Source organism: Malaclemys terrapin, chromosome 2, assembly GCF_027887155.1.
Source record: "Malaclemys terrapin pileata isolate rMalTer1 chromosome 2, rMalTer1.hap1, whole genome shotgun sequence".
In the NCBI taxonomy this organism is placed as follows: domain Eukaryota; kingdom Metazoa; phylum Chordata; order Testudines; family Emydidae; genus Malaclemys; species Malaclemys terrapin.
The window spans coordinates 41,318,956-41,343,108 of NC_071506.1; the positions used below are offsets into that span (position 1 = coordinate 41,318,956).

Genomic DNA, 24,153 nt, shown 5'->3' on the forward strand with positions numbered 1-24,153 from the left:
CTAAAAAAATTTAAAAAAAACTACGCATCAAGATTGCAGTGAACAGTTCAAAGTCAGGAAATGTCAATATTAAAGATACACATGTGACCTTATCTCTGCTCCCTGTGCTCATGAACGGCCTTTAATTATATGATCAAATCCTATTATTTCTGCAGGATCCCTGCCTCACTTACCACACAGTTTGGAAAAGCATCAAGTGAAAAAGACTGGGATTTGGAGAATCCCGTCTTCATTCAGTGTCAAAATTCTGTTCTGAGTAATCTTCAAAGATATCCCCACATAAAGCACACTTCAGTAGCCCAATTTAGATCTGTTCCCAGATATCTAAAGCACCAAGTTATATATTACATCATCTTCCCAACTCAGCTTCATCCTTCATAGCAACCACTAACAAGTATGGACAATAGGCCATATATTTCAAATTACCTTGTTCCACTCATGCATTACAGACCCCATTATGACAAATGCACACATGCTTAACCTCACATACAGAAGTCTTCCCACAGACCTGTGCATGTACCCAAGAGTTTACAAGATCAGGATCACAGCCATTAGTTTTAACCTTCAAGTGACCAACCTGGGTCTTCATTCCTCCCATGCATAGAGATGCACGTTTGCATAGAACAGCTACAGACAGCTTTTGTTAATTCTTTGCCCCAAATACACCAACAACAGTTAATAAATAAATCACACTCTCAGAAAGACAAAACAGGTGGGTTTTTAACCGGGATTATGATTGTAGAAAAAATTGATTTTAGAGCAAATTATAATTTATATTAGATTTGTATTATAAAAACAATGATCATTACAAAGTCAATCTATTCAGAATTAAGATCTAAAATTTCTTAGAATTCTGATGTTTAAAGTATGAAAATTCACAGTTAAATTCACCAAGAGAACCTTAGCTATTTCTACACATAAGAGATCTACCATTGGTTACCCACCATCTTTTGGGTTTATTTTTGTTTTGGTTTTTTTGGCACTTCCCCTAGCACTACTGGCTAACACAGTTGCAGAGGTGTTAGGTTGGGTTCCCAATTCAATTGTGTTAACTAACTTGCTTAAGCTAACTCAGCAGAAATAAAGCTTTTACTTTTTTTTTTTTTTTTTTTTTTGGCTGTACAGATCCATAGAGAAATCCTGAGGAAACAAAAACAAACTACTGAACAACTGTATCTCAGAACAGTTTCATCTCAGGGACCACAAAAACTGGAATGTGTTACTCTTAATCATACAGTAGTTATGCCAACTCCAGCCTTCTTTACAGCCACAGAGTGCAGAAAGATGTACTTTACAAATTCCTGGTTGAACAAATAGCATTTCCTGAAAGTGGTCATTTCTCACTCTTCTTTGAGATTCCATGTGCCAAATGTCACTACATGCACAGCTAGTATATCAATATACAAAATTCTAACACTTACCTGAAAGGGCGAAGGTTGGTATGGTAAAGGAATATCATACTGAACATGGAGTCATTTATGCATGAAATTAGTCCTCTTAGTTTCAATACTCTTCTTGTAAACTGAGAAGTACTAACTTAAGAAGTCTCCAAAGTTAGATGTCCACAGCCATAGACTACAAAGGTCCAAAGTGGTTATGGGGAGCTTAAAAAATAAAAACAAGTGATGATGGGAAGGTGGCAGGGTATGGCCACTGTACCAGCTCAAGATGTTCACAGGCATGAGTGTACTTTAACCTCAGAAAAGATACTTCAACATCTTATAAAGGAGGTATTGAGGGTGGCTGAGTTCACTAAAGGCCAGGGTCTGACACACTTGTGTTCATTAACTTATTCCACTGAATTGAATGGGACTATTCCTGAAATAAGGTGCTACATCGGTAAGCGTACAAGAATCTGACCCTATGCGGTTATTGCAGTTTCCTGATAAAGTTTGTTATAATGCAAAATTATAATCCAGTTATCCAGCTACAGATATTCATCACCAGAGAAGAAAGATCATGATCTCTTAGCCAGATGGGAGGGGTGGGGGAAGAACAGTATGAGTTAAGAGTGGTAACTGGGAATCCAGCAGCAGCCAAGGATACAAGAAGATTTTCTGCATTTAAACCACAGCAACAAAAGACCCCCAGAGCATCACGGTGGAGGTAAGTGATATTTTCAGCTTGGCAGTAGTGTAAAACAGGGTGATCTCACATATCATTTAGGCCCTGATCCTACAGTAGCATTCACACAGGCAGAGTTCCACGTACTTAAGTGGAGACTGGCATAAATGCAGGAGTTTGCCCATGAACATGTCAGTACAGGAGCTGAGCCTTAATGCCCACATACGTAGAAGTATCTTACATCATGGAAAACAATATTGTCCTTGAAATATGTATTGTCCATTGTCTCAAACAACAACCAATAAGACATACTGTATGATTTACACAGCCCTACTCCACTGGTACAGACCCAGGTCCCCACAGTAACCCTAGCACATTACTATTCTTAGGTGATACAGTGCTGTGAATGGAGTACTGTGGTGATAGTGTTTAGTTTTTAAAATGGTAACCATTGAACGAAGCTCCCATTGCTTCTCCTTTAACCTCAATCCCTGCAGTCTTCAACAGTTCCCAGGGAGGATCCAAATATTATAGAGTAGGTTGGAGACTGAGTCCAGGATGCACATGGTTAGATCAGAACAATCAGACCAGCACAATCCAGTTATGCTCTTTCAATCAATCAAGGCAGTGTCAGGTACAGCCATAAGAACCTACACTCTAAACGTGATCCTGAGGTGTTCCGTTAGCCAGAGGTTCACCTATTTATATACCTAGGCACTTATGCCATGTTCACCAGTGTGTAATCGAAACACTTATCCTGTCACTACAGCTCAGGAGGACAGAGGTGATGTTGAAGAAGGGGGTAACTCTAAGGGCAGGACTATACTAGAAGCGCTACATTGGTGCAGCTGCACCGCTGTAGTGCGTCTGGTGAAGATGCTCAATGCGGACGGGAAAGCACTCTCCCATCAGCATAGTTACTCCACCTTCACGAGAGGCGGAAGCTATGTCAGCAGGAGAGCGTCTCCTGCCAACACAGTGCCAGTGTAGATAGCGCTTAGATTGCTGTAACTTGCATTGATCAGGGGTTGTCTTTCACACCCCGAGCAATGCAAATTAGATCGACTTAAGCAGTAGTGTAGACCTGCCCTAGGAGAAGAAGCAGGAACTAGACAGGACTGGATAACATTTTAAACATACAATTAAATAGGGCTTTTTAATATACATCGTAATTTAATCAAAACTTTAAAAGTATGTCAAAAAAGATTCTCAAAAATTACCCTCTGTGTATAATGTATTTACCTTGTGGAATTAAAGGAAAGATGCTGATGCTGTCTCTAACTTCCAGGAGTGCTAGAGGTAAGAGCTATGAAGACCAAATGCAATTTTTCAAAAGCAATTTTGTTCCATGCCTATTTAACTAGCAGTCTTTCCAATGTTCTGTGGGGGATTTCTGTGGTACTTTAAAGATCTACAACATTTCTAAAAACAAAAACAGCTTCCAACTTTGCGCCACAAGTGAGAGTGTAACAAACATAGCTAGTTCAACACTCAACAACATAAAACACTCTCTGGAATATATCATTTCTGCAGAAACATGGCAGCTTCATTTTAAACCACTCACTGTTACAGTCAAAAAACATAGCTTCATTGCTGAGAAATAACCAAATAACATGCTGAGGAAATTATAAACAACCCCACTGAAGACCAGAGACTGGAAGCTGCATATGGCATTTTAATACAATAGACAGATATAAAACGTTCATTGAGTTAATAAAGCAGCAGCAACATCCAATCTCATCCCCAACATTCTGTACTACTCTTCCTTGGGACAGACACTGTTTTCTTCTCTTCCCTCACATCCCTTTTAAATGTATTCTCCATACACATTATCTGCCGCTACTGCATTTTTGGAGAACTTTTTAACATCAACTTTATGTAAGCAATCTATTCATGTCACTAATTTTTTTATATGCATACATCCTATTCTGGACTCCTCCTCCCCTTGCTGCACAAAAATGTACATTGATAACTTTCACCATTGATACAAGAGACCCATATGTAAGTCTTGTGCATCAATGAGTGCCAGACTTAATTATATAATACGAGGTGAATTCCCACTTCAATAAAATCACAGAATATATGTTTGATGTCCCTAATCCACAGGAAATTCACAAAGTGTAATAAGAACAGGAGTACTTGTGGCACCTTAGAGACTAACAAATTTATTAGAGCATAAGCTTTCGTGGGCTACTGCCCACTTCTTAAATTTGTTAGTCTCTAAGGTGCCACAAGTACTCCTGTTCTTTTTGCGGATACAGACTAACACGGCTGCTACACTGAAACAAAGTGTAATATACTCCCAGCAATGTTAGCCTGGCCCATTGATGCATACACAGTATTTTGCATTACTGTTTATGATGCTAAATGTGTGCCTCAAAATGCATGTGCAGTGTGGCAGATTTAATATTTGTGTGGGAAGCTTAAACTTTGGATTCCTGACTTATGGTATGTTTACATTACACTGAATTAGTTTTTTCCTATATCTTCTTTGCAGGATTTTTGTTTGTTTGTTTTTTAAATACCAAAAAAAAAAACCATCAAACTGATGTATTTATAACTCCATATTTGACTGTGGGATCACACAATATGGAAAAATACCAAAAATGGTTTGACATTAAATGAAAGGGGATGTTTTTGGTTTGGAATCAATTTACAGAACACTCTGAACCAGGGATCTCTCCATCCAAAAGGAGTAGAATGGCTTAACTGAGCAAAAGAAAAATCTGCACTTTGAATGACAGTCCACAGGCCTGCAAGCATTGTCTCATAGTTTGCCTCTACAGTCTCCCACCTAAATACTGACCAAGCCCAACCAAGATCTGCTTTTAAAGTCAGATGAGATAAAGCACATTCGGACCAGCACAAACCTCAACTGAGGTGTTCCATTCAGCCAGAAGTTCACCTATTTATCTAGCTAGCCATTTATATCATGCTCACCACTGTCGAACCTGAACACCTACCCTGTCGCTAAAGGCAGCAGAAGGAGGCAGGCTGACCTGCAAAACAGGTTCCCCAAGGAAGGAGAGGAAGACTGAAAAAGACCTCCGGAAAACTGTTCTTACATTGATGAAGGACTCATTTTGTTGACTCATTTTCCTGAGGTCCCTTCCAACCCTAATATTCTATGATAATAACAACATATCAGTGCAGGAAAAGTATTCTTCACTTAGGATGCCGATGCCTGTAAAGCCAGGCTGGTCAAGCATCCAGATGCTCTCTGAAAAGGACTACAATTCCCATAATTTATGCATTTCCAGTATTTTTTAAAATTACATTAGCCCATTAGCTTAACATTTCTGAATTGTCTTGCAAGTGAGAAGTTAAGGATGGTTACTAGATACACAAAAAGATCTGAAAGACTACAAGCAACCTTCAATCATATACAAACTCCTCCGGGGAAAAAAAAATACAAGCTTGTGAAACTAATGAAATAATAGCAACAAGAACATGAGATACATCATATAATATTTAAAATACAGATGATACTAGACTTGTGGTTAAATGATTGGAATCCTAATGGATATTTTGATTCAATTCCTGGCTCTACCACAGAATTTTGGTTTCATCTTGGGCAAATCACTTAATCATGCTGCACCTTTAGAGAGTACAGAGCGTTTATTTGTTTTCATGCACCTAATTCAAACATAGATTAACAGATTTCATCTAAACTTCCCAAAATAAATTCACCTTTGGGCTGAAACAATTTAGCCTAAAAGGGAAATTTGAATAAGTTGTTGTATAGCACTAAAAATAGGGAGTTAGAATGAAATGCCCAACTCACACTTGAGTTAAACATTGCTTATGTGGCACTGTAATAGCTTATTTACTGACAAGGACAAATTCATCACTGCACCATTAGTCATTATTTCACTCTAAATGAACCCACTGCTCTAGATCCAGACAAAAATAATTCACTCAGTATGAGTATGTCCTCCAGTACAATAATTTTTCCACTGCTGTTGCAGAGCACACACATTTCAGGTTGCTGCCTGTAATATCTAGCATCCTTTTGATATTATCCCTCAGGTCCATACTATTCAAAAAAACAAACAAACAAAACCACTCAAAATAGAGATGGTTATTGTTACAGGGTCAGTCATTAATGCACTCTCTTTATTCAAAAGACTTCAAATCATGTTTCAATCTGAACAAGAGAAATCATGTTCTCAGATCAGTCATGCAATGTAATCTATGCATAAATTACCAGGTCTGTAAAGATTACCACTTGTCTTGTAAGCATGAACTAAAGACAACTAAACAAAATCTGTTCACAGAACAGCCTAAAGTAGTTCTCCCATACTTGCTACAACAGGAAACCATGTCATGCCACTCTAGTAATGTGACTTGAACCAAGACCAAATTGCTCACTTATTGCTTGCTGCAGTTAAAACAAGAGGCACAGCATAAAAGACATCTTTATGGATTAGATACAAGCAGTGTCTTACAGGGGTCTAGAATAAGCTTTCCATTCTCAAAAAAACAACATCTCTCTGTTAAAAAAATATAGTCAGTCAAATCTAATAAGATTACAAAAAGGTGCTTTTCCAGAACTAGACAAGCACTCTTTGTTCAAAGCCTGAGCCTCAATAAAGCTAGTAATTCTTGGCCATAAGGAAAATGTTTGAACTAGTGAATGAATGGCAAAAGTCAATTTGGTGGGATAATCTGATTAATAAATGCCATCCATATGCCGCTGCTGCTATCTTAAGACAATTGGTGATGAAAAGAGAGGCATACAAAAATCCGTTCAATGTATCAGTTAGTTCCTAAAGTCCCCTGCTTGTCCTTTTAAGAGGCTCCTCTGCATGCCCAAGATTCCCTGCTTTACAAGTTACACACAACGTTTAAGGTAGCAAGCCTCTTCTGATGAAGGACTGGATCAGTGGGATTCAAAAGACATCCATAAGGTCTCTCCTCTTAATTAGCTGGAGGAGTCCTTGCTGATCAGTATAAAGAAATGATCTCCAATCAAGAAGGAATTTGTCAGCAGCCAGGTAGGGCATTCAAAGGCAATGCTATTAGATTTATGTTTAATGGACTGTTAAAAAGTGAGAACAATCCAACATTCAGAGATGCTAAAAACCACAGGAAAATAGGATGCAAAACACAAGCTGGGGATTTTTAAAAATCCACACCTCTACTATCCAGTCTGGCCTTGTTTTGGTCATCTTGAGTTTCAGTGAGATACATGTATAACTGGGGGGAAAGGCAGGAAGTGTTATATAAATCCATGGGACGCCCACAACTTCAATACTGCATGTAGATGTGGTCATCCCATCTCAAAAAAGATATTTTGGAATTGGAAAAGGTTCAGAAAAGGGCAACAAAACGATTAGGGGTATGGAACAGCTGTCACATGGAGAGACTAATAAGACTGGGACTTTTCAGCTTTGAAAAGAGACAACTAAGCAGGGGGATATGATAGAGGTCTATAAAATCATGACAGGTGTGGAGAAAGTAAATAATTAATTGTTATTTACTCCTTCTCATAACACAAGAACTAGGGGTCACCAAATGAAATTATTAGGCAGCAGGTTTAAAATGAACAAAGGGAAGTATTTCTTCACACAACACAGTGTCAACCTGTGGAACTCCTTGCCAGAGGATGTTGTGGGGGCCAGGACTGTAGCAGAGTTCAAAAAAGAGCTAGATAAATTCATGGAGGATAGGTCCATCAATGGCTATTAGCCAGGGTGGGCAGGGATGGTGTCCCTAGCCTCTGTTTGTCAGAAGCTGGGAATAGGCAACAGGGGATGGATCACTTGATGATTACCTATTCTGTTCATTCCTTCTGGGGCACCTGCCATTGGCCACAGTCGGAAGACAGGATAATGGGCTAAATGGATCTTTGGTCTGACCCAGTATGGACATCATTATGAGGTCTAGATCCACCCAAGGCAGATTTGCTCTTCAGTGGTGTGAGGAAGATCCATGCAAGTCAAAGTCCATCTTCATCACACCATCTGAAGCAGCCTAGCCAGCCCAAACACACCACAGAAGGCAGCCAAGCCGCACTAACACCTCTGCCTCTATGTCCAAGCATCATCCAATTGTGGGACCAGATCCGAAAACGCCAAGAAGTTTATCTTAATCTGTCCCTGAATGTTAGGCTCTCATCTACTTTCTAATAATTATCTATTCAGTGACTAGGGTTTACAGAGACATAAAAGACAATGTCTCTGCCCCTAAGGACTTCCAAGTATTAAATTAGACGCAATGCTGGCTTCATGGCTACCATGTTTAAAACGGAAATTGGTTTATGACCAAAGGCCAAATAGTCAACATGTATTGAACTAGGAAGCCTGGAAGTTTAGCTCAGCCCCAACTATCCTCTGACAAATGAAAATATTTCAAAGTACATGACAGTGCTAAAAATATATTAAAAATACATACCAGCATAAGTCTGTCAAAGCACAGCCAGTATCTAAGGCTAGGTCTATACTACCCGCCTGAATCGGCGGGTAGAAATCGACCTCTCGGGGATCGATTTATCGCGTCCCGTTGGGACGCGACAATCGATCCCCGAATCAGCGCTCTAACTCCACCAGCGGAGGTGGTAGTAAGCGCCGCCAACAAAAAGCCGCAGAAGTCGATTTTGCCACCGTCCTCACAACGGGGTAAGTCCGCTGCAATACGTCGAATTCAGCTACGCTATTCACGTAGCTGAATTTGCGTATCTTAAATCGACTCCCCGCTGTAGTGTAGATGTACCCAAAGTGGTTCAGTAATTTCAGATGTTTAACAAGGTATTTTAAATATACATGGATGAAGCACTGGGATAGGGCTAGTCAGAAATGTAGCTAAAGTAAGAAGGAGCAGCTATGACACACTATGTTAGCATTGTTTCAGAGTAGCAGCCGTGTTAGTCTGTATCCGCAAAGAGAACAGGAGTTCTCGTGACACCTTAGAGACTAACAAACTTATTGGAGCATAAGCTTTCGTGGGTGCGCCAGATACTTAACAAGACACTATAAGGAAATACCCCACCCTCTGGTTTGGAGTAAATATGGTCCCCCTGATGTGTCTTTACAGTCTATGTATGTACACCGGGAAAAGCAAGATTTAAAAGTAACCTTTGTTTAGAAATGCAGTGAGATACTCAGCGTAGCCCAGCAGATTAAACTAAATTTACTGAAAATTGACACTAGGTAGATAAACCTAACATGTGACTCATTGTTTCATTTTTCCTCTCACTCAGATATCTGTCTCCAAAGTCCATATCATTATTCCCTCTCAATTCAATACCAAACAGCCCAAAACTCACGGGCAACCAGGACACAACAAATCAATACAGGAAAAGATTTTAGATTTAAGCTCTTAAGAGATCCAATATTTTTCAAATGATACTGGATATTGCTCTGATATTTATCCTTTTAATGGCTGAAACACACTGTCATAGTCTGTGCTGTATTTTTACTTCACAGCACTCAGACTATAAGAGGGAAAACACACTGCAGAGATTTATTACTAAATTAATGTTGATATGTCATTGTACAGTGTTATTTTGTACTAAAAACAAGAGACCAATCATGTGCATCACTTTTGGTAATAAAGCACAGCACATAGATTCAAAAGATACTGTTAATTTCTTGTGCAGAGCAAACAGAATCACTCCTTTTTAAAATTCTGCCTAATTTATCTCCATAAAAAAGGAATGCTGGAGGTTCTTGTGTATTCTTGTCTTCTTTTTTTTCCAGAAAGCTACTAGAATCAGACTTACAAACAACTACTTGATAGTGCCCCCTGAGAAATGGTAGATTTTTAAACATCTATACTAATTCCTCTTATCTCCAAGATCCCTTCATTTTTATTAAGAACAATGTTTATAAAATCCTAAAGATAGCTCTAAGAAAACTTAACTAGAGAGGACAGCACATACTTACAGCCAGATACTAGAGACACAGTGAAAGAGCAATTATTCCTCCTTTACTTATAAAATAGTTTCACTACTTTCCTCCAGCTACAAAGGCACTACACTAAAGGCAAGCAGCCAGCACTGCTCCCCTAGATACTTTATGCTGCATTTCCATTAACCCATAAACCAAGCAGCACTGATACATTCCCACAAACTGGCCTCATGGCTCATAGCGGAAGAAGGCAATAGTCCTAAGGCAAAACATAAAACTTAATACTTTACTAATTGCTGTGGCATTTTAATGGTTACCACACCATCACAGAACTTCACAATTATGGCACTTCTAAAAGCAATTATAGCTGTAAATTTTAAATAGAAAGGATTAAAATATACTGTACCTCACTAAAGACTTGCTATAATGAACCGAGTCAAATTTTTATTTTTCATAATACAAACTAAAATCACTAGTTATGCTGGGTTGTATCTTTTTAGTTATTTTAGAAAATATCAGCCTTAAATGGCTTTCATGAACAACTGGCTCACCACTAAACAGAGATTCTTTATTGTGTTCATATTTAAATAATATCTAAAACACTTTCAAAAGATATTGCATATGAGTTAAGATGGTTTACCACCGTGGAGCAGTTCATCATAATTGAATTAAATTGTCAGGGTACTTTAATTTCATATTGAGAAATGTTAAAGACCCTAAAAATACTGAAGCAGCAGCAATGTAGTTTCATGTCACCTTCCCTCAGAGAATTTCAAAGCACTTTACAAGCATTAGTGAAAGCCTCAAATGCTAGTAAGGTATTCTTATTCCCATTTTATGGAGAGAGAAAGTAAGACAGAAGGAAAGTGACTTTCCCTACAAGAGATTCAAATCTTTGCAGCTGACTTAATTAACTAAAGGGCCAAAGTTAGTGAAAATACATTTGTGGTTTTTGAAAGCATACACAGCAACATTATACTAAGCTTCTCAGAGAAAAACATCTGTAAAGTGTTATCAGCGGAATAGTCATCCTTAAACCTCTCCATGTTTTGAGGAGGCTCCACTTGTATGTTTCTCTCACAGAGGCGCTCTTGTTTTCCCTTACTGTGATTTGAGATACCAGATTGCCTGGAATGTTTCTCAAGGGTAAATACTCAGTCTGAGCCAGGAAGCTCTTTTTTCAAAAGTATAAAATAGTCTGACAAGCTCAAATTCTCAATAAAAAAATACTTAAATGAAAAGAGGCAAGCTGAGATAAACAACGTCACTTTATGTGCTAGAGAAATGAGGGTATAAGACCTCAACTTTGCTGGGCTATTGATTTTTTTTCCCGGTAGTTGTGATGCAAGTGTTACACAGAAAGCTGCACAGGGAATACAGAATGCAAGCAAATCCCTCCAGGGAGTCATGTTGACTCCAAATTTCACAAACTCGAGAACATTACTTCTAGCCTCAAAGTAAGGGGGGGAGGGAGGAAGAACACAAACATGCCTTATGGGAGCATTTTTTTTGTAGTCTTCTTTTACCTCAAAAGTTATAACTTATTTAGGTCATATGGTAGGTAGTGGAGACACAAAGTGCAGCCTTCTGGGGCAAGTAAGTGCTGTAACTAAATCCGTCAACTCACAAGGGCATTTTAAGGAACAGGGATTTGTGTTTTTTGTAAGGCAACAATTCCCTTCACTGCAGAAGAACCGAGGAAAGAATGAGAGGCAGGGCAGTGTATTGCAAAGCAAATCAGAAAACACATATAGATCCTAAACCAGAACATAGGAGTCAACTGAATACCAAACTCCTACTACTTGGGTAGGAGAAGGGGGGAGGAAAAGCAGGAGACAGCAGTGCAACCACTTAAAGACCAAAAAAGTCTTCCACTGCCTTGAGCACCATTGTTACAGCCCAGAGGAATCCCGGGTGGTTTCTACAGCTGAAAAGCCTATTACTGACTGGAAAACAAGCAGGAAAGAGCACAAGACAGACATATTTTCTACATTCTAACTGTGCCACCAAACGCCCCTCTCCGCGCCACCAAAATGTATTAACCAGGAGAAGGAAATATTTTTTGCAAGTTACAACCCTCCGAAAAGATAGGACAGTAATTTCGGTCAGAACCTATCATTATACACAGCGAGGTTAATCTCAATGCAATACGATTTTCAAACTTCTTTTTAGGGCAAGGCTGTGTGAATTCTGAGCTCCATCCTATCACGTTCGCCTCGAGTCCACCAACAACTCTGCAGCAGCAGAGCCCGAACAAACACCAAACTTTATCTTCTAGGGTGCGAGGGTCACACCAAGGAGAGTCAAGTCTCCCCCACACACTCCCCCCCTGCTTCCCCCAGCCACGGGCTGGCCTAGGGTTTGTTTTTGTTGTTAAAGGGGGGGGGGGGAGAAGTCTTTGGCTACCGACAGATGTCTGTGCGAATCATGATGTACAGCCCCCGCAAAGGGGGAAAAACACACCCTTGGACAGATCATCAAAGTGACTTCAGCACACTCCTGCTCAGCAGATGTAGCAGCAGCTCTTCCTGCCCCCCCCACCTTCTCCCCAGCAGGGCTAAAGCCCCTTTCCTGAGCCAGTATGGAAGAAGCGCGTTTCTCCCCAAGGCAGCTTTGAGGCTCGTCTGTCTCTTTACACACACACACACACACCCCAAAGTCTCCCACCAGAACGGGGGGCGGTATTACTGCACGATCCCTTTCTCCCAGGACTTTGCCTAGTCACTGCAAAGACTCCACAGGAGGGAGGAATCGCTGTACATCTGCAGAGTGACTCCTGCCCCTCTCGGAACTATATTGTTCCCGGCTGGGGTACAGGCTTGTTTATCTGCAGCTTTCCCAAGAAAGCCACGCAGGGCTGGTGCTGCCACCCCCAGGGAAACCCCGTCCCCCACTCCCACCCAACTTACCGACTCCCCGGACACGTAGGCCACCAAGCCACAAGTGAGCAGTATCCACGCGCTCCGCATTATTCCCGGGGTGCAGGCGAGGCAGCGGCCGCTTCAGGCAAAACCCAGGCGCCGAGCGATCCCCGGCTACTTTGCCACCACCAGAGCCCGCAGCACCAGCAGCAGGGACCCCGGGCGCTCCGCTCCGCTCCCTCCCTCCCGCAGCCGCCTCTGGCGCCGCCGCTTCTCACTTGTTGGCTGCCTGCAGGCAGGAATCCCACTAGACACAGGGCGGAGTTGGCGGGTCGGGGGGTGTCTCTCTCCTTCCCTCCTGCCCGGGGAGGATTTTATTTTTCCTGGCACAGTTTCAGCTGCATCAATAAATGAGGGAGCAAAAGTTTGGGAGCGCGGAGGCAGCGGCTGGGAGAGCAGAGCTTTGCAGGTTGCTATCTGCTCCCTTCTCCCTCAGTCCAGCGTCTGCCTCCTCCTCTGCGTGTGAGAGGAGGCAGCAGTGCGACTCCTAGTTAAACCCAGGAGAAATTCCTGCAGGATTACAGCACCGATTGGCAGCTCAGGCAGCCAGTGGGAGGAGGGAAGATTTGCAACAGCAGCAGCTCTCCTTTCTCCTTCCACACATCCAAGCAACTTTTGTTTTTGGTGCCCCCCCCTTCTGTTTTTGGGTTGTTGGTTTTTTTTTTGCCCCCTTTAATACAAATGGAAACCATTTGCAACGCCGCGGGGCAACCGAAGGGGAAACGTTCAGCATGGTTTTGCTATTAAGTGTGAGAATTGGGCCGATATAAAAGAATAAACTCGGAAAGATTCTTTTTTTATGACTCTACAATCTGACTTTTTTTTATGCTTTCAGATCCTTGATTGGAGTGGTGATCTCCCTCACCCCATCCCTCATTACATGTTACAATATGTTACATATTGGCATGTGGTATTGCCAACCCCGAGCATTCCAACATCATGAGATTGGCTCAAAAACAAAACAAAACACAAGATTATTGAAGACTAGCATTTTGAGGTTTTTTATTTGCTCTTTGGGGTTCAGATTGTCATGGTTTTCTCTATGACTGAGGGCTAGACATTTACTTTAACAAAAATGAAATCTGAGCTTCAGTTGTAATCATACAAAATCCAGGAACTGGGGCTTTAAAAAGGACAAATAGTACAGTGAGCCCTGGATAAATATTGCAACACCTGACAACCCTATGAATACATACTTTGAATATACAGCAACAGAGGGTCCTGTGGCACCTTTGAGACTAACAGAAGTACTGGGAGCATAAGCTTTCGTGGGTAAGAACCTCACTTCTTCAGATGCAAGTCGTATCCATGAACTGTAATGGACATGGAGTGTTTGGATACTAACTGAGAAAGCACACAGTTTCACCCCCTTCTACAAATTGCCCCATGTGACTTAATTCCGGAAAGCTCAAATAAATTTGTTAGTCTCTAAGATGCCACAAGTACTCCTGTTCTTAATTCAGGAACTAATGGTTGAAATTCTGTGGCCTGTATTATGCAGGAGGTCAGAATAGATGATCATAATGGTCCCTTCTGCCTTAAAAATCTCTAAAGACTCAGGATGGTGGAGAAGAAAACTCAGTGAGGTTCTCCTTGCAGAGTTTTCCACAAATCCTGTGTCTCCTCCCCGCACTCTATGGTTTGGACACTGAGGGTATATCTACACTGCAACAAAAACTCTGAAGAATCGAGTCTTGGACCCCGGTTCAACTGAGTCGCTACTCCCTGGTCTCATGGCTTTCCTCGAGCATATCCCCTACCAGCACAAAAGTTCATGCAGTACAAATGCAACCTCTGCTCCTTTCCCCACCAAATCCCTATCAACCCTTCCTCACACATAGATCCACAGAGGGGCCCTGAGGCAGGAACTGAGGCAACTGGGCTGTGGAGCAACTCTCTTCCATACCAGAGCAGAGCAACTGTTTTGAGTGTCCTCCCTCCATGTGTGGATATGATCCTGAGAGAACATAATAGTAGTAATACTCATCTAAATACTGATTTTCAGAACATATCTTGTCATCACTTTTTACATAGCACTCCCTTCTGAAATCCACTTTGGCCTTTTTTATTTTTTTTACATCTTCAAAGCTTTGTGCTGTACAATCATTAACCAATCAATAGACAGTTCTGAATAAAAACTGATTGCATAATATATCACATCATTTTCAAAGCACACGGTAAACATTAAGCCCCTGATCTTGTGATGTGATGTGGGTGGGCAGGCCCCTGCAACTGCATGAAGCCAATGGCTTCTGTACAGATGGAGGGGTCCACTCAGAGTTCTTGGCTGGACTGCGGTATAACTATTAATAATTTCAACAACCCTGTGAGGTAGGTCAGTATTATCCTTCCTTTACAATCGAGGAAAGTGAGGCAGAGGGTTTAAGGCTCCCATCCTGCAAGCTGATCCACACAGCCAGACTCGTGCACCTAGGCAGAGTTCCACTGACTGTACAGCAAATGTCCATCTGCACAGATCAGCTTCCAGGATCGAGGCCTGAATGACTTGCACAAGGTGAAAGTAGAGCTACAATTAAAACACAGGAATGTTAGGTATTTTCTCTGGTTCCTTAGCAATGGATGTACATTATAGTTTAAATGGTAAAAACAGTATACAACATTAAAAACAAAAATATAAAAGAGGGAAGAGCAAAAAAGAAAACCCGTGTGCAGAAAGTGCCATAAGGAACCTGAGTATTGTTTTTTTTTTTAAAAACCAAAAACATGACTATGGTGGACTATTTTAGCCTTAATGTGCATAGGTTTTAAACATTAGAAAACTTCATTTGCATTTTTGTTCCAATTTTCTTGCTCAGGGATTTACCTACTCTGTTCTAAAATCCACTCCAGACCAAAACAAAGGCTACTGTCGACTAAGACCTTTATCTTGCAAGGAGCTCCTCATGATAGATCCCTGCAGTCAATGGGGCTCCTCCTTGGCCCTGAGTGTCTGTCAATAGAGTCTAGTACTGATTTGGGGCCTAAAATTTAGCATCTGTGGCCCCAAATCTGCAAACATTTATGCACAAGCTTAAGTTTACACACATGTGTAATCCCATTGAAGTCAAGCATAAAGTTAAACATGTGCCTAAGTGTTTGCAGGATTGGGGCTCAAGGTTGCAGATATAAAATAATTTTGTAAAAAATCAAAGGGGGGGTAAAAGTGACTGTACATAAAAAGAAAAGAAATAGTTCTTTTGATTCACAGGCATAGCAAAAGTATGTTCTGAGAGCCACTTGCTGCCTTCTAGCATTCCTAACACTATCCTGCCCAGAGCGCCATCCATACTGCAACAAAAACATTTACATGTGTGGCCCTATTCCACAACAGCTGTGCTACATAATCATAGCCAATTGTGCCTGCACCTGCTCCTGTTGTCGCCCTGATTTTATAGGGACAGAGGCAAGAGGGAGGCCCAGCACGAAGCAGAAACAAAGTGTTTTTCACCCAAAGGAAGTGTGTAATAAGAACTACAATGGGAGAGTAACCAGAGACAGGCAACATAACAGGGCTGCCAAGAAAAAGCTGCAGGCCTGGGACACTTGTGATCCAAAGCCTCAGTCATTAATCACCGTGTTGCCTTTGTGTTAAAAACAGTTCACCCACTCCTCTTTTAGACCCCTTAGCATCTGCATTATCACAGCAAGAGCGTTGGGTAATGGTCAAACCAGGTTATTATAACATGGTTTGGTTGGCTAATAGGGACAAGGGCAAATCATGTTAAAGACATTTTTTAAATGTGCTTTAGCCCAGGTAGACTAGAGCAAGGTATTTTCAAATCTGATTGTAGACTAGAGATAAGGCCAAACTGGAACCCAAACATACACCAACCCTTAGGAAGATCTAAATCTGAACTTCATTATTTCAGTGGAGGGGGAGGTGTCTCTCTCTTTCTCTCTCATAGGAGGAACAAACCCCTGAATTTGGGGGAAGTTTGGCCTAAACCCTGGATTCATTGCTTGGAATCATTCAAATTGGCCAGTCAAAATATGATACAACCAAAGCAACTGCTAATCTGCCTAAACCAGGCTAAAGTGCAGTTGTTTGACAGTGTAGACATGGACTTGAAGGACTTTTCCTTTAGGATGTAAAGTGGTTTCTCTTGTATTTCAGTGAATAGTCATGCTTAGAGACAGATGGTATAAAGAGTGGGACTGTGAAAAGACACACAAGACTTTGGAGGAAGTTGGTGCAAGACTTAGATCAATGGTTCTCAAACTGTAACACTTGCTAAGACTCTGCAGAGAGCTATCTAGTTACCTGATTCTGGCATAGCTCAGCTGCTAAATCACATTTAAATATAGCTTTAAAAAGTCACTAAGTACTTTCCTAATATTAATTTTTCATGTGGTCAACTGCTGCAGTTGCCACAGGTGTGTTATACAATTACAAATGGGAGGGGAGGTGATCCATACAAATCTGAATGGGAAAGGAACTGCCAACAGTACAATCGGTCTATTAAGATGTAGCCAACACTATAAAAAAGCTGGAGAATGCCAGGTTGAAAGCATCTGGAGAAGTATAGAGAGCAGATCTGAACGCCTCACAGCAGCAATAAAATAGGTGGTGCAGATTAGTTGGTTGTAGCCAACATTTGTTGTAAAAACGCTCGGTGGCTTTACTTCTGCTGGGAATGGAAAAGAGTTGGCATCACATTCAAAGTAGTAAGAGGTCATAAGTTCTCCTGGATAACTTATACAAAGAGGAACAAAGTACGAGACAAGAAACAAAGTAGATGATTTTTTTGGAGCCAATATGGATAATTAATTATCTGAAGTAAACGGATTAAAAATACCCCTGCTATTATGTGACCCTCAGTAAGTGGAACTGCTCAATACAATCCAAGAATTATTATAACAGAATTTAATACAACCCAGGAATTAGTTAACATCATGAAATTTACCCAGTCCCATGCTTTTATTATAAGACCACAAAAGTAGTCCTTCTCTATGAACATATGAACAACACTAAAGGTGTTCAAGGACCATAATGTTCTTTTGGCTTCCTTATAAGCATGAAACCTAAGTATCGGGGGAAAAAAGACAACAGATGGATACAACAAGCAGACGGGGGGGCGGGAGGGGATCACAAGGAAACAATCAGACAAAACCTGTCAGCATGAAAAGCAGTGGTGACTTCAAACCAGCTGCCTAATGACTGTCCATTTTTTAAAAAGGTGTCATGGCAAAGGACAGTTTCAAGGAAGACTATAAGGTGGTCTTGTTTTTACAGGGAGTTCCTCTCATGCTTAGGGGGCAGCATGGGAGAAAACTCAGAGGTGCTCCTTTGAAATTTAACAAATAAACTATGAAGGCCAGCATCAATGGCAGAGCAGAGGCAACAGGGAACATCTCAGTAGTATACAAGAGAAAAGTAGAGTGGGTTTAGGCTTTGAAGAACCTTAAATGAAGATGAATAGTTTGTGTTTGATGTGGTAGAGAAGGGTGATTCAGTTGCATAATGCCAAGAGAATTAACATACCAGCCAGTAAATACAACAGAATACATCCATCCTATCTCATCCCCACAACCCAAAGCCCCATACCCTCAGTCCTCCTCAGATAGATGGTTTTGGCAGCATGCCTTGAAGATCAGCAAATTCAGGCTACTTAATAACAAAGATCTTGCCTAAGTGTTTGTCATCGTGTATTTATTTTTAGGTATGTGAATAGTCCTATTGGCTAAAGAAACCACATACGTAAGTGCTTTGTTAGACTGGGGACAAAGTTGGGGAAGCTAATGCTTCAGGTGATATAACTGAAATTTTGAAATACTGTCCTATACACAGCAGAAGGGTCATGAATACATATTCTCAGGGCATTAAGAAGATTAGAAAGTTGTTGGGCTTGTGATGAGTGTAACATCAAAACTATTCACTAATCCAGATACAAAGATCGCACTAAAACCCCTATTTGCACACCATGCTTAATTCCATTCTTATTAGGAAAAAACATTTAAATGTATTTAAATTAAGCACATACATAAGTGCTTTGCTGAATCAGGGCCTAAGTGTTCCACTGGAGACTCTAGTAAAATAAAACAGAAATGGTGAAAGAAGTATCCCAGTGGCCATAGTCACCAAAAATCATGAGGCATAGAAAGTAAACTTTATCTTCCCCCACTATGAAACTGAATAGTCAATACCACAGGACTTAAATGCATCCGTTTGGTTTATCTTCCAAACAGGGTAAATTTTATCCATTCTGCCTGGGTATAATCAATGCTATTAGGCTTTAATTTTTATAACCACAAAAATGTATCCTTAAAATACAAGATAATTCTTTGTGTCTGAACATTTAATTTAGAACCACTGCTCAATATTTGCAAAGAAATTAGCATACCTTCTCATACATTACAATCCCTACAAATGAAACATTGTTGGTTCAGCTTATTATTATGAAAGATTGTAGCATGGATATTGTTTGCCTGCAGTACATCAAAGAAAATACAGAAGGGCTTGGCTGAAAGACCTTTTCTTTCAGGTGCACTGCTGAAGTTAATGAAAATCAATTAGACCTACATTTGACTGCTGTAGCTAACTCAATAATGGAAGTAATAACAGAGCTATCTATTCACAATTCCTGATGAACACAAGTAATTCCCATTCACTCTAAGAAGTGTAGGATTCACAAATTGGAACTGATAAGGCTGCCTATAGTTAAAGTTGCCAGATAGTTCGCATTAAAAGACCCTATTGTCAGTTGCTTTTAACTTTGCCAGACTTTAACCATTCAGGCTAAAATTCATCAGGCTGATTTCTTTTTCTTCAAAGTTTCAGCTAAAATGGATCCGCTGTGACCAAGAATCAGATTAGGGAAAAATACATTGTTTTGCCCATATTAAAAATAGTCTTCCAATGACTTTCAGAAGTTTTAACACCTTCAGGTTTTGGAGCAGTGCAAGGATTTGAAATTCTGCAGGGAGGGTGGCCCTGGTATTGGGAATGTGCCTTTTACCCTTCCTGTTAAACTTCATCCTTATTTGGCTAAGTTATAATTCTCAAACAAACAAAAAAAAGTCACCGCTCAAAAATCCTCAGGATAGACTTGTTAAAATTTGGCAGCTAAATTCTCCAAAGATTCTAACTACATTGAGCATGTTTCAGTGGAGGGCTGCAGGGATGGAGCAGTACTTTAACCTGCATCTGCTCCTCTTGACAGCTAAGGGCTGCTGTGGAGCTGGGCACAGAGACTGAGAGCGGGGAGACTGTCTCTCCTGTGATCTCAGTGCTCCTACTGATGGTGCCCAGGCAGTGAGAGGAGGAAGAGGTAGTCTGGTTAGAATGCAGGGAGAGGGGGCTTGCAGGTGCCAGAAGGTGGACAGCATCCAGTGGAGGGACCCGGATTGGAGAAGGACGGTAGTTTTACTAACAATAAGTGCATAAATAATAATATCACCTCACCCAGGGGTGCTGGAGCAATTTGCATAATGGGGTGCTGAAAGCCATTGAACCAAATTGTAAACCCTGTATATGATGGAAATGACTTCAAGCTAGTGGGTGCTACTGCACTTCCAGCACCTATGACCTCACCTCAGAGAGGGACTATGAAAATAAATTCATTCATGTTTGTGAAGCACTCAGATACTCTAGTGATGACAGCCTAAAGATTGCTCATGAGGAAATTTATTAATTTGTATTCAATGCAGGCTTTGGCTGGCATAAAGTAAATGAGGCTTGAAGTCCACAGATTGAATAAGGAGGATAAAAACATATATTGAATAACTACCCATTCACTAAATGAAGCAGGGGATCCTGAGGAAAATATAGAATGATCATGTAATTAAAGACTGTATCAAGCAAAAGGAAGGATTTTCACACAACGCATAGTCAACCTGTGAAACTCCTTGCCAGAGGATGTTGTAAAGACCAAGACTATAACAAGGTTCAAAAAAGAACTAGGTAAGTTCTTGGAGGATAGGTGCATCAAAGGCTATTAACCAGTTTGGGCTGGGATGGTGTCCCTAGCCTCTGTTTGCCAGAAGCTGGGAACGGATGACATGTGATGGATCACTTGAGGATCACTTGTTCATTCCCTCTGGGGCAACTGGCATTGGGCACGGTCAGAAGACAGGATACTGGGCTAGATGGACCTTTGTTCTGACCCAGTATGGCCATTCTTATGCAAGGATTGACTGTACCAATCACCAATCATTTAGCACTATTACAAACTAGTCAGATTAGAGATTTGATGTACTGATTAACACCAAACCCTATTAAGCACTGGGTAGAGATAGAACAAAGTTATTGTTGTGTCATCAAATTCCACATGATCCCCTGGATAAAGAAATCTTAGAGGTCAGCATTAATATAAATCATCCTTTTATGAAAGCAACAATAGAAATTTGGGATAATTTATTCAGAAAGCTAAGCCCATACCCAGCACCTCTCAGGTCTACAGTAAAGAATATAGTATCAGAGGGGTAGCCATGTTAGTCTGAATCTGTAAAAAGCAACAGAGGGTCCTGTGGCACCTTTGAGACTAACAGAAGTTAGTCTCAAAGGTGCCACAGGACCCTCTGTTGCTTTTTAGTAAAGAATATAGAATTTTTAATCCCACAATAAACCTGAGAGGTTTAGACATTTGGGAACGTACAGGTTTATCAACATTTGGCCAAACTGTTTAGAGACAATGCATTTAGATCACTTCATGGAAGACAACAACTTGCAAAAGACATCAAAATTCCAGGATACTAATACCTACAGTTGAAACATTTTTCAAGACACCCCCGCAAAAAGGCAAACCTAAGCAGAAAATTGATTTAATTTGAGAAACTACTGAGTATATCCATGAACACAAAGGCTTACCTGCCACTATACAAAGTAATCTCTAACTGTTACTTAGAGGAAATAATTATGTTCATAAACAGAAAGTTGACATAGGCATAGACTTAAGGAATGGGAAAATATATGGAGCAATGGTCCTCATACCTCAATAAAAACCATTAATAAAATTACATTAAGGTTCTTTAATAATGGTTAAAATTAAACAAATTTATGGTACAAGGATGGGCAAATGCTGGAGAGAAGGTAATGAAATGGGAGGATTTCTTTATATATGGTGGACATGCCCCACAAATAAGACATTTTGTAAAGCCAACGGAGACTCCATAAGGAAGATTACTGGGTGTCAGCTGTCAGATAACCCCTTAGGACTTTTGTTAAGATGCCTGAAAACTCTTGTTGTAGGAAAGCCATAAAGAACTGATCACTGATCTCCTAGTTGCTCCTAGAATTATCACAGCAAGGTAGAGGAGAGGAGAGAAGAAAAGAAGAGAGGAGAGACTTCTAAAACTGTTGACTGATATAAAAAAATTTGGAAAATTCTGGTATTAGAAAAATTAACTCATCAACTCAGAGTTCTATAGGGGATAAGGGGGGCGGGGAGATATCTACTTAGAGATATGGTAGAACTACTTGGAGTTTGCTGGAAAGGGGCATCCATTGCCTGCAAACCTGATAGTTTGAGAACTTTTTAATACTAAGGAAGAGAGAGAACCCTTTAACAATAGACAAAGTTAATATCTTAATTCTGAGTTTAAAATTAGAGAATATCTTAATACTTGTAGAGTTTTGATGGGACAACTAATAAACAGGTTACACATCTAAATTTGAGAAACAGAATTGTAGACCTATCTAAACATGAGATAATGAAAGACTTTAACCAACACTATCAGCAACAAGACAGAAGAGGAAGATAAACAATAGAAAAGCATCAATGACAAGATGCGATCAAGACCACAAAGTTGAAGAAAGTGACTGGTAGCAACTTCCACTTTATACAGGTTTTTTGAAATGAAAGAATCCTGAAAACATTCCAGACACTGACCAATTCTTTACTGACAGTAACATGGGCATCACTGAATTATGTGAAATATTCTAAGCAAAGGACAGAGAAAATGAGTTCAAGGTATATAATTAAATAGTGATAGAAGTTATAGTCATAATTCTCCTCTCACTGTGTAAACCAGGAGTAGTTCCGTTGGAATCAGTACAGTTTACTGGTGTAAAATGGTGTAAGAGGAAAATCAGGCCCATTGTTCTCAGAAAATCTCAGTGATAAGACTTTAATTGCTAAAAAGAAAATGCCATCAAAAGGATTTTAAGTTCTTTGCAGGATCCAGGAGACAAGCTCATTAAATACCTTATACAGGGAATTAGTTCCACATTTGTGAATACAGAGAAGGCAAATACTGAAGTATAGCTAAATGGATGATCATTCTGTAAGCCTAAATTTCAAAAGGTCCAATTTCTCTGGGGAAAAGCCCTATACACTACATCCAGAGAGGCAGAACTAATCACCTGAAATAAATCACCTGAACCGTAGTCCATCTCGTACTGAATCCAAGCCAACCCCATTTTTTATGTTTTGGAAAAGTTTACTTTACTCCTCTTCTTTCCTTTCACATTCCAGGTATGACTGGGTCCAAAGAAGAAAAGCCAATTCACCATTAGAACAACTTCTTGGACAGTGTTTCCAACTGGATCAGCAACAGGAAGTACTGGAAATTTTGCAAAAAAACCCTGGCATGAAAATGAAATGTTGGCACCACTGAAGTCCCATTGACTTGTAATGGAGCCAGGATTTCACCCATATTCTTGCAATATTTCCTGCCCACTTTTGCAGATCCCAGAGGTTTGGATAGGATTCACCAAGCGTTTGAAGCTTTGATGCTTATTCAAATCAATGCTAAAGAGCCTCTAGAAATTTGCTCATCATTAAACCCATCCCCAGGGCATGGAAGGCTGAGTAATGCACAAGAGAGAAGATCAGAGAAATCATTGAGGGGTCAAAGGTGACCATGAAAATTACTCAAAGTTCTGAATATAAAATGGTCTTCCTGAGTCTGGTACTATTCAATATTTTCATTAATGACTTTGATAATGGAGTGGGAGAGCATGCTTATAAAATTTGCAGATGACACTAAGTGGGGAGGGGTTGATAGCACTTTGGCAGACAAGATTAGAATTCAAAATGACCTTGACAAATTGGAGATGGTCTGAAATCGACATGATGAAATTCAATAAAGATGTGCAAAGTACTACACTACGAACAAAAAAAAGTCAATGCACAGCTACAAAATGGGGAATATCTAACTAGGCAGTAGTACCGCTGAAAAGGATCTCAGGGTTATAGTGGATCACAAATTGAACAGGAGTCAACAATGTGATGCAGTGGCCAGGGCCGGCTCTGGCTTTTTTGCCGCCCCAGGAGCGCGGCAGGGGAGGTCGGCGAGCCCGGCCGCAGCCCCGCTCTCCCCGGCCGGCCGGAGCGCTGGGGGAGGGTGGCCCCGCTCTCCCCGGCTGGCTGGAGCGCCGG

The 24,153-nt window shown here is 40.5% G+C and overlaps 1 protein-coding gene across 1 annotated transcript in view; it reads right to left on the reverse strand.

The window, feature by feature from the left end:
- SDC2 (syndecan 2) overlaps window positions 1–13,298 on the reverse strand; it is a 99,751-nt gene extending 86,453 nt beyond the window's left edge. The window contains exon 1 of the mRNA XM_054018032.1: window positions 12,824–13,298. Coding sequence (XP_053874007.1) covers window positions 12,824–12,883 — 60 coding nt within the window. The 5' untranslated portion in view covers window positions 12,884–13,298. The remainder of the gene's footprint in view (window positions 1–12,823) is intronic.
- Between the last annotated feature and the right edge of the window lie 10,855 nt (window positions 13,299–24,153).